Source organism: Plecotus auritus (assembly GCF_963455305.1).
Source record: "Plecotus auritus genome assembly, chromosome: 7".
Taxonomy (NCBI): domain Eukaryota; kingdom Metazoa; phylum Chordata; class Mammalia; order Chiroptera; family Vespertilionidae; genus Plecotus; species Plecotus auritus.
The window spans coordinates 116129220-116148545 of NC_137774.1; the positions used below are offsets into that span (position 1 = coordinate 116129220).

Consider the following 19326-nt stretch of genomic DNA (forward strand, 5'->3'; position numbering starts at 1 on the left):
GAAACATTCAAGTAGTTCTGGGCCTAGCATACACAGTCAAATCCAGATTTTTAAGCTGATCCAATAATTTCACCTTTAAACCCTCAAATCAACTGGATGGGATCCATCACGATATTGCAGTTCCAAAATCTGGGAGGGTCAATGAATCTAAAGTGCTGCTTCTGAAAATGCCCCGGTATTGGCTGTGCTAGTACCCTGAACTGAGGATATGAGTGGTAGTCTCAGCTTCTGAGTATGAAGAGATTTGGAAAGTAAATGTATTTTGGGGATTTTAAGCACTTCTTTCTTAGGAAAACAGAGTAGGTTTCAGGAATGTAATGTCTTAAGTCAAACTATGGTTTTTTCATTGACACTTATGATACCTATAAATGATGATGATGTTTTTTCAAATTGAAGAGTAACAAGCAAACACGAGTCCTGGAATAAAGCAGGCTGAACTCTAACGTTTAACACTTGAATAGAACTGTATTCTTACCCGAGGCCCTTTTGACTTTTATTTTTATGTTGTTTGGATTACAACTTATTGTCCTTAATATAGAGGTTCAGACAGATACCCCAGTCTATTTATGAAATGGAGAGGGACATGCACTGCCGATTTCTAGGTATCATACTCAAGAGATGCAATTCACGGTTCTTTGGTAGGATTTGAGAATCTAGGTTTTTCAGAAGCACCCTCGATTCTGATGCAAGGGGGTGTAGGGACCACCTCTTGAGAAACACAGTTTTATTCAATAAATTTAGAATCCGTTAGAGCAGAGCTAATGTTTAAACAGGAAGAGGTAAAAAATCTGGGTTCCAGTTAACATCTCATAGAGACCATTAGGCCAGTCCCAAGGGACAATGCTCGAAACTTGTGTCAGAAAAAAAAACACCTGCATGCTAATTTTTTTTAATTATAAATACAAATCAGCTGGGTGTTGAATAATTTATGATTTCCTGCAAAGCTGTATTGAAAACATCAAGCTGGCAGCCTGCGCCATTCCAGCCCATGCACAGGAAGATGCCATGCATGGCCATTGGTTACTTTTTGGAGATGATCTCCACATGCTGTATTATCAGGCTTTCCACATTAGCAAGTAACACGAAACACAATATCACAGAGGCCACAACACAATTAAAGACAAAGAAGAGGCATCCATCGCTTGCTGGTACAGAAACCTGAAGGGAATAAGATATTGTCCTCTAATTATGGCAGCCAATCATGGTTAGAAATAAAGATAAATCTGATAGTTACTCCCTGACTGGAGGTCCTTTCAGAAATAACTACTTGACTTTCCAATTAAGGTAGTAATTAATGATGGAACTTAAGGAATCAAAGTCATAAGCATAGTTACAATGTACAAATCAATTGGATGAGAAGTAAACGATTCCTTTTGAGAGGAAGGTAAATACCCTAATAGAAGGTAGTGTATTGTAAGTATTTCATACACTGGGAGTTTACATACCATGTTTTTGAATTTTCAGTTTCTTTCCATGGAACAAAATGGAGAATATTGATATAATAAGAATTTGTTACCATGAATTTCATATGTTACCATCCCCAACACGATCCAAGTATTTCTGGTCCTGGTAATTCTGGCTCACCAGTTGAATGGAAACTGACTTTACGTAGTATTGGACCAAAACACAAAGAAATACTCCTCAAACCAATGTGATATCTGATAACCCAAATCTGATTAACACTTTTTCTAATGATAAGTCCTTTTTATTGATGAGTTTTTTCACCATTAATTTTTATTCCCTTCAGATTTTGCTACTGTGCATTGCAGCATTTCACATTTTATTCTTCGAAAAAGCCCTAAACGCACCTCCTGTGTGTTCTGATTCCCAGGTGCCTTCACCAGGTAGGGGCTGCAGTACTGAGGGAACTCTGCTCTCTGCTGGCCTCAGAGTAGATTCTAGTCTGTGAAACTTGTGAATTCTGTCTCTGACAAGAATAGCATTGCCCCTCTCATGCTCTGCACTCTCTCTTGCATCAGATCGACCAAGGTCCTTCTTTTGGACTACATTTGCAATCTCAGCTACCAGGTCTGACTCTGATTCTGCCTTTTCTGTAGGATTGTATTTATTCACATGAACAACATCTTCCCTTTCTCCTAGCAGCTTGGAAAGCAGTGAATAGAAATCACCTGTGAAAAAAAGAGAAGAGATAAGGGGTGGAAGGTTGATAAAATTCCAAAGTTTACAAAATTTTGTGTCTTAAAAATAAGTGAAAGAGAAGGTTGCTCTCAAACTTTCAAGCATGGAGGGAAAAAAAAAGATGATTTTCCAGAAAATGAAAAAATAATATGCTTCACATTTCATTTTATACACCACCTATTTCTTTCTGTTATCTCAGGAGCAAACCATACTGGAAAACCTCTTTTAGCATTTTAGTAGAAACAAAATAATGCATATATGATTGTATAGTGCTTGCATTTTTCAATAAATGGTTTTCACAGTATAGTTGGATTGATTTGGAAGTCCATCAGATTTCTAAAAGAAAATATTATCAACAGCTATATCAGAAAACAGTTATCTTTACCTACAAAGCCTTTGAGGTTGTCTTTAAAATCCTATTAAAGCATAATCCACAAGAAATTAAATGTATATTTTTGAACAGTTGCTATAAAACACAAAAAATCTAACAGATATGAATCAGCTTGGCAATTGGAAAACCTAAGTTATATTGTGCTACTATAAGTAGCTCTATTATTGACTTTAAACAATAAGTGAACAAATTCCAGAAAAATAATTTTGTGAGAAAAGAATACTTTTTAAATCAGTTTCAAACAAAAGAGATGTTAACAAACTAATATAATTGGAATGATTCCACACTAAATAAAATGTATTCCATGTCTTCCAATGCTAAAAAGTAAACTTGGATAGGATAATCTACTTCCATAAAAATAAATTATTTATAAAAGATTATGACAGATATAAAACATGCCATGGAGAGTTCATGGAGTATTTTAATCCTCATCATTTACATGTATGGCTTCAAACCCATTTACAACAGCTGTGTGAATGGGAAACATATGCATGTTCTCAATAGAAACACAAATCTGCTTTCCTAAGCCAAACCCAAAGGTAACCCATAGCTCCTCCTTTTCCTTACTTCTAAGTCCTGCTAATAAAATTACTAATACAATGGAGTCCTATTGCTTGTTTTAATTACATTTCCAACACCATCAGGTAACATTTGTAAAATCTTTCTTATGATCATTAGGAAATGAAAATGAGTGATTTAGCCACGGTATATTTCACTAAAGAATATGTTATTAAGAAACCAGTATAAGGAGGATATGAAATCTTTCCAAAATGATACTAAGAGACCCTGTCATGTTTACAGATATTCTTGGGTTAATGATTCCAAGTAGGTTTTCAATTCTTGCCCATGAAAGCAGCTTATCCCAGGTGAAATCTTCAATCAGAAAATAATTAGCAGTTAATAGGGCCAATCTCAGTAGAATGAACAAAGCAAATTACAACTCAACCAAATCTGTTAGGCCACAGTGGCATTCTGCCTCATAAAAGAGAAATTAATCCATCACTATTAAATTCTCCTGCCTCAAACACTACATATGAAGAGTTCAACATGCTGTTATACAGTGAAACAGTTTACATAGAAAATAAAATACAAGATTATTTCAGGGACAGAGAAACAATATAATTTTAAAACTTGAATCAATGCCATTAGGCTAATATTGATGGAGGGACACAGACTCAGAACTATGCATACATTCAGTTTTGTCTAAAATCTGTGGTAATATAGCAAATACAGAGCACTCAGTCCCTCTGAAATTATCATTTACAATGATCACTGGGTTAGGTCAACAAACATTTAACAATGTAACAGGCTTGGCAGCAGACAGGTTGCATTGGTCTTGTGAGAACAGAGCTTCAGAGAGGCACCTCGATCAATAGCTGCTGCATAGGACAGAGACCACTAGATGGCTATCTCCTACATTCTTATACACAAACCAGAAAGGGTTTCCCCCTCTTCTGGTGTACAAAATATATAAAATCTTGACATTTAACCATTTTAATTAGTCATATCATGATCCCGATTTAGGGAATATACCTAACCTTGAGTGTAACGGATGGAGTGGAATATAAACGAAGGAAGCTTTGTGGTCTCTACCACAACCTCATCTCTCAATATTCCTTTCTTTCTTTCTGTACACAAAGGACTTCAGTTCCATCAACTCTCATATGTTGTTTCTTCTTCCTGGGACATTCTCTCTCTAGTAACCAACTCTCTGCTCAACCTTCAGCTATTATGTAGGCATCACTTATATCCAGGAAACCTTCCTTGATGATCAAAATAAGGGGTCTCTAACATGTGCACCTATAGTGCTCTGGTTTTCCCCTGTATTGTTATTGCCCAATATCTGGTCTATATTTCACACCCGTGTTTGAATCCAACTCTGATGCTTAGTAGCTATTCTGTGCCTTTAAGCAAGTTATTTAATCTTACAAAGATAATGACAACTACCTTTAAGAATTGTTTTGTAGATTTAAAAAAGATCGTTAATGTAATATGCCCAGGCAATGTGTATCATAAAACAGATACTATTAAACTGTAGCTATTATAATGACCAGTGAAAGATATAAACTATAGTTGCAACATGCACCTGCTTCAATCTATTATTTTCCTAAAATTAAGTAATTTGACTGAGTGGGTTTGGTATTTGGAAAACACGATTGTGGTAGTCAGGAAAAGGAATGCAGCATAGTTAGTTACAAGAGAATCTAAAACATTACCAATTAAACTCTAAGTTTGTAAGTTGTGTGCTTGCAATAACTTTGTCATGCCTCAAAAGGCATTTTTTTCTGTTTAGTAAAGATCACACCCAATTCCCTACCATTAGCTTGGAAATTCCTCCGGTTTACTTTTAGGAATATCGTGAGATCAAACTAAAAAATGAAAACACTGAAAAAATTGGCCCATGAGTTTGTTTTGTTTTAAATAAATGCTTTAAGATTAGTGGATGAAAAAAAAATATGTATCACCACTTTTAGACAGCATAAAATCTTAACTGTGGCAGGCATTTTTATTTTTAAAATGATCAAGAACGTCTTGGTAATCTTTCAGAATATAAACTCCCATTTTCCCGCATATATCACCAGTATTTCATTACCTAAAACAAGCAGCTCTTGTTACGGCTAATTGTTCTGTGACTTCTATGGGACAAGGAGAGTAAGTGCATGCTCCTTAGCAGTTTAACCACTGACAAGTATGCCAACTAGCCAAACTGAGAGAGAACTGAGGAATGAAAATATAAAAGCACTTCTTTTTAGATTTGAATGTTTTGCTTTTTGACCCAGTCATGGCTGGTTTAAGGTCTATTTGGGTTATTGACTGTTTACTTATTACTAACCCACAACATTTATCCTGCTAGCCTTAGAGAAATAAAGCGCATGACCACGGTGACCCGCTTAGGGATCAAAAATACAGTGAACGTATTTTCCTCTTACAGGACTCATCCGATTGAAAAACTATAAAAAATAACTTTTTTTTTTTTTAAAATGAGACAAATATTTTCTAAAAGGAGAAATTAGAAGATAATGGCTTTTGCAACTACCACACACACAGATCTGTATCGGAAAGCCCAACCACGTGATAAATAATCATTCACATCTGCCTATCCTGTTATGAGGAAACTTAGCTTCCCAGAGCCTTGGGGGGTATTTAGAATGGTGTTTGATAGATGAGTTCAATAAATAAAGACTTTGAGCTGCTCCTAAATCATAGCAAACTGATAAATTTTTAGTGAATGGGAATACAAACAAGAATTGTATCTTCCTTAAAACAGCAAAGTGGCTTTGGGAGTGCTCAAAATTAGCTAAGAAGATGCTGCTAAAGTCATTTGTACTTTATTAAGAAAAGAAGGGAGTATCCTGTTTTGAAAAGAGTAAAGAAATATAAATTTTAGCTACTAAGCCTAGCCTTTGTTTCACTGTTCTCAGTTTACCAACTATTACTTTAATAAGCTTTTACAGTTTTTGTCATTTTAACTTGCAGTCTTGTTCCCTTGATTTGATAAAACATGCCAATGATAAATTCATTTCTGTGAGCATAAAATCACTGTGAATTTACTCTGTTTCACAGAAGGGGTCTGAAGACCTTTAACTATCTGGGGTCATGAAGTGTTTTCCCTCTACAAATTGTATTTTTGTCATAGTCTCCCTGCCTTGGGAATATAGTAGCTCACATTGACCTTTGAGTAGAAAGATTGATTATATGCAGGCACAGAGACTACAATGAGAAGAGTTTGGAGCAAACTGAATAAAACATGTTAAAGGCCCTTTCTGCAGAAAAAGAAATGCTGTCCAGAGTATAATGTACATTTACAAGGACACACTCGTTTTATTAAATTTGACTTTCAATTTTGCCTTGAGTTTTTTCCAATATATTGAATCTTCCCAACACAACTGACATAAATTTCAATTCTACAGCTGTACTCTGAATTTTTTTAAAATATATTTTATTGATTTTTTACAGAGAGGAAGGGAGAGGGATAGAGAATTAGAAACATCGATGAGAGAGACATCGATCAGCTGCCTCCTGCACACCCCCTACTGAGGATGTGCCCACAACCAAGGTACATGCCCTTGACCGGAATCGAACCCGGGACCCTTCAGTCCCCAGGCTGACGCTCTATCCACTGAGCCAAACCGGTTTTGGCTGTACTCTGAATTTTAAAGGAGAGGAACACTCAAATACAGAACTCTTAAATGCAGCTGGTGAGCCTTTTAGTTTGAACCCATATTCCTTGCCTAAACAATGTTGATAGAAAGCTCATATATAAGAAACCATAATGAAAAAAAAAAAAACATAAAGGGAATGTACAAAGCATGCTTTAGTTTTCTGAAAGTGCTAACCATTAACACATAAGTAAGGGACAAGTGTGTGCATGTCTGCTCTAGAAAACTTCAACACTGTCATCTTATTCTGTACAGTCTCCTAGGATTCATTTCCTGCACCCAGAATCACTGTCTAATTGGGTTTCATTGTTTAGCTTATTGTACTTATTACATACATAAATAATTCTTTAATTACAATGCTTTAAAAGAGGACATTTCAGTTTGTTTTGAATATTTATTAGTGTTGTTTTTCAGGCAGGCAGGCATAATCAAGTCATTCACAGAAAAGCTCACCTATAGGCAAATAGGCTATTTTCAAAACAGTTCGGGCAGGGATATTATACAGCCATTAAAAAGTGTGCTTGCCAACCTGCTGAATGGGAGAAGATATTCGCTACTGACACATATAAGAGGATATAATATCCAAAATTTATAAAGAACTCATATGATTCAACACCAAGAAACAAACAATATAATTTAAAAATGGGCAGAGGACCTGAATAGACACTTCTACAAAGAGGACATACAGATGGCAGCAGACATATGAAAAGATGCTCAATGTCACTAATAAGGGAAATGCAAATTAGAACTCCAGTGAGATATCACCACACACAGGTCCGAATGTCAGCAAGTGTTGGTGAGGATGTGGAGAAAGGGAACCTTCATGAACTGTTGGTGGGAATACAGATTGGTGCAGCCACTATAGAAAAATAGTATGCAGGGTCCTCAAAAAAATAAAAAATGAACTGCCTTATGACTCAGCAATTCTACTTTTGAGTATATATCTAAAGAAACCAAAAACACTAATTCGAAAAACTATATGCACCCCTATGTTCATTGCAGTGTTTTTTATAATAGCCAAGGTATGGAAACAACCAAGTGTCCATCAATAGACGAGTGAATAAAAAACTGGTGGTACATATATACAATGGAATATTACTTGAACATAAAAAAGAATGAAATCTTACCATTTGCAACAGCATGGATGGACCTAGAGGATATTGTGCTAAGTGAAATAAGTCAGTCAGAGAAAGACAATTATTATATGATCTCACTTACATGTGGAATCTAAAGAACAATATAAACGAACAAACAAAATAGAAACAGACTCATACATACAGGGAACAGACTGATGGTTGCTAGAGGGGAGAGGGACTGGGGGAATGGATAAAAAGGTGAAGGGATTAAGAAGTAAAAATGGTAGTTATAGAATAGTCACGGGGATATAAAGTACAGCATAGGAAATATAGACAATAATATTATAATAACTATGCATGGTGCCAGGTGGTTACTGGAAATATCACGGGGAACATTTGTAAAGTATATGATTGTCTAACTAATATGCTGTACACTTGAAGCTAACACAAAATAATATTGAAGGTAAACTGTAATTGAAAAATAAAATTAATAAAAAATTAATTAAAAAAATTGTGCTTGCCAATAATTTTTACAGTAGGAGAAATATTCAAAAAATAATACTGTTAAAAAGAAGATAAAACTATGCATATATTTAAATACTATTAAATAATGTGCATATGTGGATAATACATATTTTACACACAGATGTACATATATACCCTTATTTCTAGGAATTATGTATGATTTTTATTTGCTTCTTCATACTTCCCTGTAATTTCTGCATCTTCTATAATGAATATTATTTCTAAAATCAGTCAAGCAGTATTTTAAAAATACTTAATTAAAGCCTCATTAAAATGTTTCCCATGTTGCATGATCCAGACATCCTGACAGGTAGAGCTATATCATATAATGAGGTCTTCCGGTGTCTTCACGATTACATATTTTGAGACAGAGTTGCCTTACCCCAATTTTGGTCTAGAAGGCGCAAGTAAGACAAGGATGCTACAGAAAGCTAATGTGTTGTGAGCAAGCACAGGCTGAGCTACATGGATTTGCAAACTCAGATATTTCTTTCAAACTCTAATTTGCAATCAAGATTAATATTCTGGCAAAAAATTAATAGCTAGCAATTTTAGTGATAAGAATTTCAAAGATAATAAAATACTTAGATTGCTCCCTGGGGAAACAGAGTATTAGATCAACCTGTGTTATTTAAATAGATCGCTGGTTTACTTTGAATTTTTTTCCTCCATGTTAGAGGTACCTAAAAGTTCCTGCCGATTTGAGGCACAACTACATTTCTTGTTTTCAGCTTATGAAATATGAGTATTTCTCTTTTTTACTACCTTAATAAAGGTTGTCCCTTCTTTCCAACATAATGTTTATTATATACCTTCACTTTTATTCCTCCTATCTGCTTTCCAATGTTTTAAAATACAAAGCAAAAAAAAAATACTGTTTGTCTTATTCATGTAGAACTGTATCTAATATTAAGGCACTGATTGATGGGCACAGTGCCTGCCTTGGTGTGTATGTCCTCTGATGTCTCAGATATTTTCCTTCCTGCCCCTCAACTGTTCTTTTTCCAATGAGGATTTGACACCTTCTGTGAAACCAACATAGATGCTGTTGTTTAGCTTGTGGCTAAGACAACCGAAATAATTCAGGTATTTTATTTATTGGGGATTTAAAAATATTTAAATAATCAACACAACCTGGAAGAGTACTTAGAACATACATTATTTTGGCCTGAACACCAAAAGAAGGCAAAGGGTTAAGTTGAGGGCTTACTTTAAAAATCTGCATACATGGCAAAATTTATATGAATAATTAGAACCCTTCTATTGCTACTTGGTCAATTTAACTCCTGAGGGAATGAATGCAAATAGACATTTGTGCAAACAAACATCACCGGGAAGCACTGGATACTCTCTTGGTAATAAGTAGATTTGCCCTGTGTATTGCAAGGAGATAGATTGATCTCATTAGACTATGGACTATGGTGTATAAATACATATCTGGTATATTTCTATACTTCTCTTTCAATTTTAGACCAGTGGTCCCTAAAGACCAGTAGAATAATACATAGGCTACATGGGTCACTGAAATGACTTTTGGTGAGATGTTTGTTTTCACAAAATCTAGGAGGTGACATTGTGATGGACCCACTAATTTCAATATATGAATACCCAGCCTATTTTCTTCAGTATGAAAATTGAGTCAGAATAATGTTTTCTTACTTCCAAAGTAAAATCACTTCATTGAATTTTTATTCATAAATAGAAAGAAAGTTACCACAGAAAAATAATTTATGTGTTCATGCAATTCTTTTCTGGAATCAATAAGACTTTGGGTATGTTTAAACTTCTTAATACTATATATGTGCTATCAAACACAAAAGGGTAAATAAATGAATGGCAAAGTATAAAAATGTTTTAAAGGATTTGGTTTGCAGGCATATATGATACTCCCTAAATCCTATTATTTAGAAATAACAGATTAAATCTAAAAATTAATGTTCCTCTAGCAGACCTGTGTTTCTAATCTTCCAGAGGTTTCAGTGTTCCCTTTGATCAACTCAACTAACTTCAGAAAGAAAACATAGTCTAGCCTCAATGTCCATAGGAATTTACCATTTTATAGGATGTATCTTCTAAATGGTAGCCTCATTAGAAACTGCACCACATACGTTGGTATTTGGAAATGTATTCTAAGATGACTTCAATTATTTCAAAAGCATACATTTCAAACATGTGCAGTGTCAAAATAATTCCTTTTAAGTCGGATTAAACTTCAGTACAAATATAGTTAATACTGTTAATTCTACTTTATTTGGGCTGCAATTACTGATTTCCTTACAAATATACACACTGAGTTGATAAATTTAGCTATTTAAAATTATACTCAATAGTTTAGTATAATCCTATATAATAAAAGGCTAATATGCAAATTGACCAAACAGTTGCTACGAGGCTCACTGACCACCAGGGGGCAGACACTCAATGCAGGAGCTGCCCCTTGGTGGTCAGTGAACTCCCACAGGGGGAGTGCTGCTCAGCCAGAAGCCAGGGAATGGGCCTAAGCCGTCAGTTGGACATCCCCTGAGGGCCCTGGACTGTGAGAGGGCACAGGACAGGCTGAGGACCCCCCTCCCCGAGTGCACGAATTTTGTGCACTGGGCCTCTAGTTTGGTATAAACTACTACAAAATCATCTTTTTTTTTTTAATTCGACATAAAAATAGAAACAATTTTGAGATAGTTAATATTTAGAAACAGAGGTAAGTTGTATTTTTTAAGGCCACTTGTTAGAATGAGATATTACTGAATATACTCCACATAATTTAAAATCTTTTATATTTATAGTTTGCCCTATACCCCTTTCAAAGTGTATTTTTTTTTCATTTCAAAAGTCTGGATTCTTTAATTTTGCAAATACTACTAGTGCAAGAGTGGTAGTTTTTATTTAATAGAATATATTTTGAAAAATTCCAATAGTGGTTTACAAAATCCAAAGAGTCAGAGATTTCTAAATGTTGATAATAGAAAAATCCTATCTATTTCCTGTACACTTTATGTTGCCTTTGGAAGTGTTTGCATTAACATTAAACTAATGTTTTAAAATACATAATATCTAGGCCCCAAACAACTTGATAACATTCTTGAACACCTAACACAAAGTACTAACTTCCAAACAACTGGCAATAAACCAAGATGCCGGAGAGCAATTTCTCAGTGCCAGCATATGCAGTATTTAACATACAAGTATCAAATATTCCACTTCAAATAAGTAGAACCCAGGAAGAATGATGCCTTAACTCACCAGAGGGCAACTTAACACAAAACTGCAAATGCATAAAACAAGAATCCTTCCTACCTTACTGAAGGCAGAGAAGAAAGACTTAAGAGAGTCAAGAGGTGGGTTTAATTCTTAATTTCTTTTTTCTTGAACCTCAAATATAGTTAATGAACACATCATACTAAATATATAGGAATTTAAATGGTAAAAGTTATTAGATTTCAAAAGCAGACCTCTAATTGTTTCTAATGATTATATTTGCATTATGTATAAAAGTTACAATATTAAATAAATGAAAACAAAGACAGAAAAATCTAATGGGACTGAATTACACTAATGAATTTTACTTGCAATGCAACCAGTAAGTACAACAATTGACCATTTTCTCATAAATTATGCATTACATGAAAACAGCAATATACAATATTGGAGGCTGATAAAGACATAAAATATTTCAATAACTTTAAAATGTAGTTGCCTATTTGGATAATGAACATTTTTATAGGCCTAGCTACAGAAATAAGCATACATACCCTGTTCTAACACTTCTTCTTGTTTTGGCTGCTGAAGTAAAGAAGTCTTATCTTTGTTCTCTGTTTCTGTAAAGGATCAAAGAAACTGAGCATAAATTTGTAGTATATATTACATTCTCTAAGTAGTTTATTGGAAATATGCCACCAACATAAAAATATTATTCAGGGTCTTGTGTTTCATTAAAGCAACAGTATTATGAATCTACATGTAGAAGTGCTCTAATGCACACAGAAAAACTAAGGTAACCACCAATAACTTAATAACTGGATCTACTACCCTTTCAGTCATATATAAATGATACAAAATTTTATACATGCATTAATAAAACTGCCCATATTTCTTTTTTTAACTGAATTTTGTAATATTTTAAGATTTTAAGGCACATTCTTTAAATATATCAGGATCTTAATAAATGACCTGATTTCTATGTTAGCTTCTTTCATAAATTTCCACCAGAAATTATAAGTTTCTCTGGTATTTTAAGAACAAACTTGCAAAACTCAGTAAAGTCTCAGCATACTGCATTTAATAAAACAGGGTGAAGGTTTTGAAATTTTAATCTAAAAAATGACCATCAATATGACTGTTTTGCAACAATTCTGAGAATGAGACCAAAAAGGCCAAGACTAGTAATGCTTCATAAATCAAGAATTGTTCTGTGCTTGACAAGGCCCATTAAACAGATGATTGAGGGTATGACTGGAAACGATAACCATTTTCATTGGCAAACTCTAGCACTCTTTAGAACATGGTATATAAATTCACAAATTGCATAAGTCATTACTGGCTATGGGTGGAATGAAGTGGGGAAACTAGAAAGTACAACTTAAGTAAAGAAAAATCTAAAATAATGGAATCAATTCCCAAACTAATATCTTGCATCACTAGTTGAGATTTTTCACTTTAACTGTTTTGATGGGGGCATGTCAGGAGGGAAGGAAGGATTTAGAAGAAGGAAAAGAGGGAGTCAGATTATGGGAGCACATGTGATTGTTTGACAGAAAAGAATGATTTTAAAAATTAATCATCTAGTCAGATGAAACATATAAGGCAATAGAAAATACAAAACCATATGTTACTTTAAATGACACCAATTTTACCTTTGTGATGTCCATGCATCATAACCATATCAGACTTCACAGGAATTGGAATATTGGCCTCTGGTGGTATGTTTCTGAACATATCCGGAGCTACATTCTGTGTACAGGTCATGAAGGAAACTGCATGCTTGGCTTCCATGTAATACATAATGTATAAGTTGCACATTTCATCGTTAGATGTGCCACTGCAGGCAGAAAAAACAGACACAACAAATCAGCCAGTCATATAAAACACATTCTAATGCAAGAAAAATGCAACCAGGAAACCTGCCAGTAATGGATTCCAAGGTGAAAATATTGTGCATTTATTTTATGGCTTTCATTAAAACCCATCCCAGTTCTCAGCACCAAAAGCACATTGTCAAAGGCAGAGTTCCACTTAATAACGGAGTACCCATTTGCTGTCACTCCATGGATATCACCAAATACTGCAGATGGAAATAGCATTGGAGTAGTGTGAGATAACTGTCTTTCCTCTTCTGAAGCCTTTTATTCTTTAGTCTTTCTTCCGTGTGCTAAAATTCGGATTGGGCAAAGTACTTCACTCATGGAAAAATCTTAATTATTTACTACGTAACAGTAAAATCCAGAACACTTAGACAGAAATGTCGTATATTATTTAGAAGTCTTTAAAAATGACTTTTTCCATTTAACCCCGAGTGTCCGGAAAGTTGTTTTTGCTTACTGCCTCCTCTTCCCTTGTGGTCAGGTGAATCACGAATCGTGTTGATTCTAAGACATCATAATTGTGTCCCTATATCTGACGTAGCACCTTGGCGTCAACAGCAGAGAAAAATGGGGTCTCGGATGATAGAAAAGGAAATCAGCCCTAATATCTTCGAAGGGCTCAGACCTGAATGGGATCTGCTATGCAACTGAGTGACTCACTGTTAAAAACAGATGTTGCAACAGGGAGATGGGCATTTCTAAGAAACAGTTCCCAGCCATATAAATAATGCCTAGTGGTTTAGAAGACATGTATTTTTTCTTCCTCGGTTCACATAGGTTACTATGTATTTCTTTCTCTTCACTATTATTAGGAAGGAATTATTTACATCACCACAAAACTTGTATATACCAAGGCAGGTTGGGCACAGGAATAGTCCATGAACGCTGACAATGTTTAGCAAGCCTATGCTAATAAATGAGTTACATGGTGGACTGTTTGCAGGACAGAAATGCGTCACTGTTGATTTTTCTAGCCATGTTGTGCAGCACTCACTTCCTCTCCATAGCAACAGTAATGACATCAGCAAGGGGAAGAAAAAAAAATCTTTTCCAAACAGGGATGTGGTTTCTCTCAGCTCTGAAAATTGAGAGCCCCTGAAAGGCCACAGGCATGAGCCCTGCCCTTGGGAAGCTCTGTTGATGCTTTAAAAATAATTTGGCTTTTCACTCTCTGAATCTGATACCTGTAAATGTACTTGTCCCTCCTGTGGAATGTAAGCAAATGTTGAAGTGCAACCCCAAACAAACACCTGTTCCCCACACATATCTTTAGGTGTCAAAACACCATTCCTAAGAGTTACATTTTAACAGCCTTGGAGGTGGATAGAAAATTGTGTGCTCTACAAGGAATAGCTGGTGCTAAAGTAATAAATCAGAGCCTCCCACCACAGTGCCCTCCCTCCCCTGTTCAAAATGAGGAAAAATGTTCAGATCAAGAGAGAAAAATGATGGAAAAGAATTTTAAATTGTGGTTCCTGCTTAGAAAACCTTGAATCATCTAGCAGATAAGGAAAGCAAAATAATCATATAAGCTTCTCCAATTAATGAGAGAAAAAGATTAATAACTATATAATAATAAATAAACTTGCAGCTGATCTATGGACAGATCCATCCATATTTGTTCTGCTGGGGAACACCATGCCCATGTTCGCTCTAAACATGTGATTTAGTGATACAGCCTGATCTACTCACCAATATAGTTCATTTAAGGTACTGATTCCTATTCAAAATAGAGTTGACCAAATAATTTAAGAATCTTTGCTATTACAAAGAAAATTTCATTAAAGAGCTGAAAAGAAAGTAATATTTTATTCCTTTCCATCTGTAATTAAACTTTTAGTCAAGCTAACTCTGAGCTCTTTTATCTGAAACGATTATATCCTAAACATGTGTGGATTCCAGTTATTTTTAATGCTAGAGTTTGCCTATTTTATTTCACATTCATCATTCTTTCACTCAGAAAAAGACAGCAACACCCAAACCTGACTTTAGCCAGAGAAATTGCTTTCAGTATTCCTAAGGGAGAATTCTGACATCCCAGCCCTTATTTTCCATAGAGAACAATTCTGTAATTCACCTCTGTGAATCTGAATAACTATTAACATGAGGAAAAATGGAGGGAGACTGTGTTCACACATCTGCCCTGACTCCACTGAATGGCCTTTTAAACATTCCCTAACGCTGGTGTGATTCTCTAAATGATGATTGCGGGCATCACTTATATTCCAAAATTACAGTGTGCATTCCTTTCACCTTCTTGCATAATAAAGTGCTTTGGGGATAACTACTTCTTTATGCCAGCTAGCTTTAAATCTGACAAAGGGTGGCAAGCCTGGAAATAGCCTTCAATAAATATTTGTTAAATGAAGAAAGAATGAATAATCTATCTTAATAAATGTTTACAAATTACTATGGCATAAACTGTTAGCCCTGATATATACCATACTGCCAAGTCAGGTCTATTTTGCAAAGTCAACTGATCTATGGCATTACAATTTTTTTTTCTATCATCTATCTATCATCATCTAGCTACCATCTATCTAGTATCTAATTGACAGATCCATCCATCCAGGTTCTATGAGAGTTTCTATAAAAAGTAATTATTTCACATTATAATGATACATGATAGATATTTAAGAAAGTACCAAGTATTCTGAAATGTACCATTTAAAAACTCCTAGATATTATTGTACATACACCTTGACTATGTCTCAGACAGGGACTGTCTCTTTGATGATTCACCCATTCCTAGCCCCTGTCCCTTACTAGTATACTCAACAGATGTGAGGCTTAAAAATAACCAATGATGGGTATTACTAATTTTGTGAAGAAATTGGAACATTTTAAAGAAGTTATTTTACAAAACTTTAATTGTTTCCTAAGATGTTTCATGGTGGCTTTAAACTTACACATTAAGGAGTTATTGATCATATAACTATCTTTGCATATAATGCATTTTTAAATGACTAAAGTGTTGTGCTTGGTATCTGTGCATATTTGCTATACATTCTTATATATACATGAAATAATTAGTTCCACATGAATAATATGACTAACAAAATTGACCAATTCTCAAGAATTAATTTTAAATTTTAGCATATAAACTTTTAGGCAAATTAGCTCACTTAGTTAGCTTAATTGGCTGACAATTAAATTCTTTTTTTGCTTGTTTAAACTTGACTAAACATTCAAAATAAATTTAGGTGTTAGGTTAAATATAAAATATGTAATGCACTCAGGTACGGAATATTGTTTCCTCATAGGTTAATTAATACTATATTGTCAGTTTATACATTGGTACAATTTTGTCTAAGAGATACTATTCATATTTACTACTTTAAAAGAAATATAATATATCTGGATTAAAAAGGTTACCATTAAGTATATTTATTGATCTGTCTTGTCTTAAACCCACCTATTTTTAAATGGTTTTATTTTGAGATAAATCCCAGGAATGGGAAAATCAGTCCTTAGTTTTAAAAGTGTTTTTTGTTTGTTTTTAGTTAACTATGATTGCTCTAACTAAGCAACATTTTCTCCAGTCCTAAAATTTCCAGTTGAGATTAGCTTGGATTGGGTAGAAGAATCACTCAACTGAAAATCTTCCTAGTAGGCCACTGATGATACAATTTTCCTTTAAAACCAAGTTTCCAGATGGCTGCAGCATAAGGGTAAACACCTGAAGTTGATACTTCACCCAGTGCATGGAGGAGGTATCTACTGACCCCAGACTACCTTTGGATACGTGGCATTTGTACTACTAGTAAGTTGGCTTCATGTTCGGGACTCTAACACATGGGTTGAGGGTAGATGGGAAGGGAAAAGAGGGAGAGGAGAATTACAGAGTATCATTTAATTTAATAGACATCATAAAATTCTAGTTTTCTTTTTTTACTGGTTACATTCTCACTGTGATTCCATAGTAGCCTATGGAAGTGGTATCCATTACTTTACACAACAGAACACTGCTGCTATTACCATTCTAACACTAAAAAGCATACTAAGTGCTAAAGGAATGTAAGGCATTATTATGAGAATTTTATTCATATGTACATTTATTCAAACTTGTCTTACTAGTTTACTAGTATCATTCCACTGGAAGAAAATTGCTTCTTTAATATAAATTAAACTAGAGGCCCGGTGCACGAAATTCGTGCACTCGGGGGTGGGGAGGTCGCCTTGGCCTGACCTGCACCCTCTCGCAGTCTGGGAGCCCACAGGAGATGTCTGACTGACAGCTTAGGCCCGCTTTCTGCTTAAACAATAGTGGGACATCCCGGCAGTGTGATATCCTTAGTGCTGCCGCGAGGCGGGAGAGGCTCCCGCTACTGCTGCTGTGCTCACCAGCCATGACCCAGCTTGTAGCTGAGCAGTACTCGCCTGTGGTAGCACAATGACCACCAGGGGGCAGCTCCTGCATTAAGCGTCTGCCCCCTGGTGGTCAGTGTGCATCATAGCAACCGGTCGTCCCCCTGTTCAGTTGATTTGCATATTAGCCTTTTATTATATAGGATAGTCAGGTTATGGACTTGCTCAATAACTTAATTTCCTGTAATTTCTTTGTTCCATTTATCTTACGAAGTGGCATTTCCTTTGGCCCACATGATATTTACAAAAAGATAGATTAGCATAGTCATTTTAGGATATTATTTTAAAGCAAAATGCACATTATAGAGGAGACAGAATTATTCTTAACTAATGAAACTGTGAGAGGCCCGGAGAGATCACTTCGTTCTCTCATCGTGGTACTCTCACAAAGTATTAATTTCTGTGGTTAATATTGCCTCACCAAGGATACTCAAAGGGTAGAATCTGACTAAAATTACAAGATCTCTACCCCACCACCAAATTATAAAGGGACCCTCAAGCAAAACATTCTATAATTCCACACTTAAACTTGCAGACGAACACATAGAATGTGTTGAATGGGTTATTTTTACTACTTGGTGTACCTATTACAAAGGTTGATAAAATAACCAGTGGCATTTAAGTAAAGTTTCTGGGGCTCTACATTAACATAAATCAGAGAACAACTGATCAATATCCTCTGAATCATATTACTTCACATATTTAAAGACTGATAAGAGGTGAATTGTCAGACTCCTTACATCTAATTATGTCTACTTTGTCAACCCTTTTCTTATCATTACCATTTCATGTAATTCAATCACTTTATTGCTTTCCTCAAGTCTCTTTCCCAAATTTATCAAATTTATCCAAAAGTAAAGGTGTTGGAAGCTCCTTGTTTAATATATAAATTAATAATTAAAAAAATTTATTTTTAGCCCTAAAATTGGTGCTTATGATATACTAGAGGCCTGGTGCATGAAAATTCATGCACTGGAGGGGGGTCCCTCAGCCCGGCCTGCTCCCTGTCACAGTCCAGGAGCCCTCAGGGGCAGGAGGCGACCCGGAGATCAGGAGAAGGCGACGCCCCCATCACACCTCTGCTGCTGCCACTGCCAGCAGCGCAAGCCTCAGCCAGTCCTGGTTACCTGAGCCTCGGCTGGCCCTGGTTACCTGAGCCTTGGGCAGCCCTGGGCGGCTGGGCAGCTGCCATCCGAGGCTTGCCTGCGCCTTGGGCCGGCCCTGGGCAGCTGGGGGGATAAGGGGACTGGGGGACTCTGGAGGCAGCGTGCGGAGTGGCTGGACCCGCCTGGGGACAGGCCCAGCTGTGCCACATGCCTGCCACCACAGTGGGGCTGAGGGGACTGGGCGCCGCCATCTTGTGGCTGTGGGCGCCACCATCTTTGAGAGTGTGGCAGTCAATTAGCATATTCCCTCCTTATTGGCTGTGGGCACCGCCATCTTTGCGACAGTGTGAGGGTCAATTAGCATATTCCCTCTTTATTAGATAGGATAAAAACTCTTTTAGAGTAACTAAAAAAAAAAAAATATGCTACTCCATCATCTCAGATGTCTTTTTTTTAACTTGTATCGGTACTTTTTTCTTTTCC

The 19326-nt window shown here is 35.7% G+C and overlaps 1 protein-coding gene across 23 annotated transcripts in view; it reads right to left on the reverse strand.

Annotated features, from left to right (window-relative positions):
- Nucleotides 1–19326, reverse strand: part of PAM (peptidylglycine alpha-amidating monooxygenase) — a 290016-nt gene that overhangs the window by 42743 nt on the left and 227947 nt on the right. For 16 of the 23 annotated variants that reach the window (XM_080677812.1, XM_080677814.1, XM_080677815.1 and 13 more), the window contains 3 exons: nt 13142–13326; nt 12041–12106; nt 1809–2129 (listed from right to left, as the gene is read on the reverse strand). In XM_080677812.1, coding sequence (XP_080533938.1) covers nt 1809–2129; nt 12041–12106; nt 13142–13326 — 572 coding nt within the window. The remainder of the gene's footprint in view (nt 1–1808; nt 2130–12040; nt 12107–13141; nt 13327–19326) is intronic. The other 7 variants (XM_080677811.1, XM_080677810.1, XM_080677809.1 and 4 more) reach the window with 1 other exon arrangement.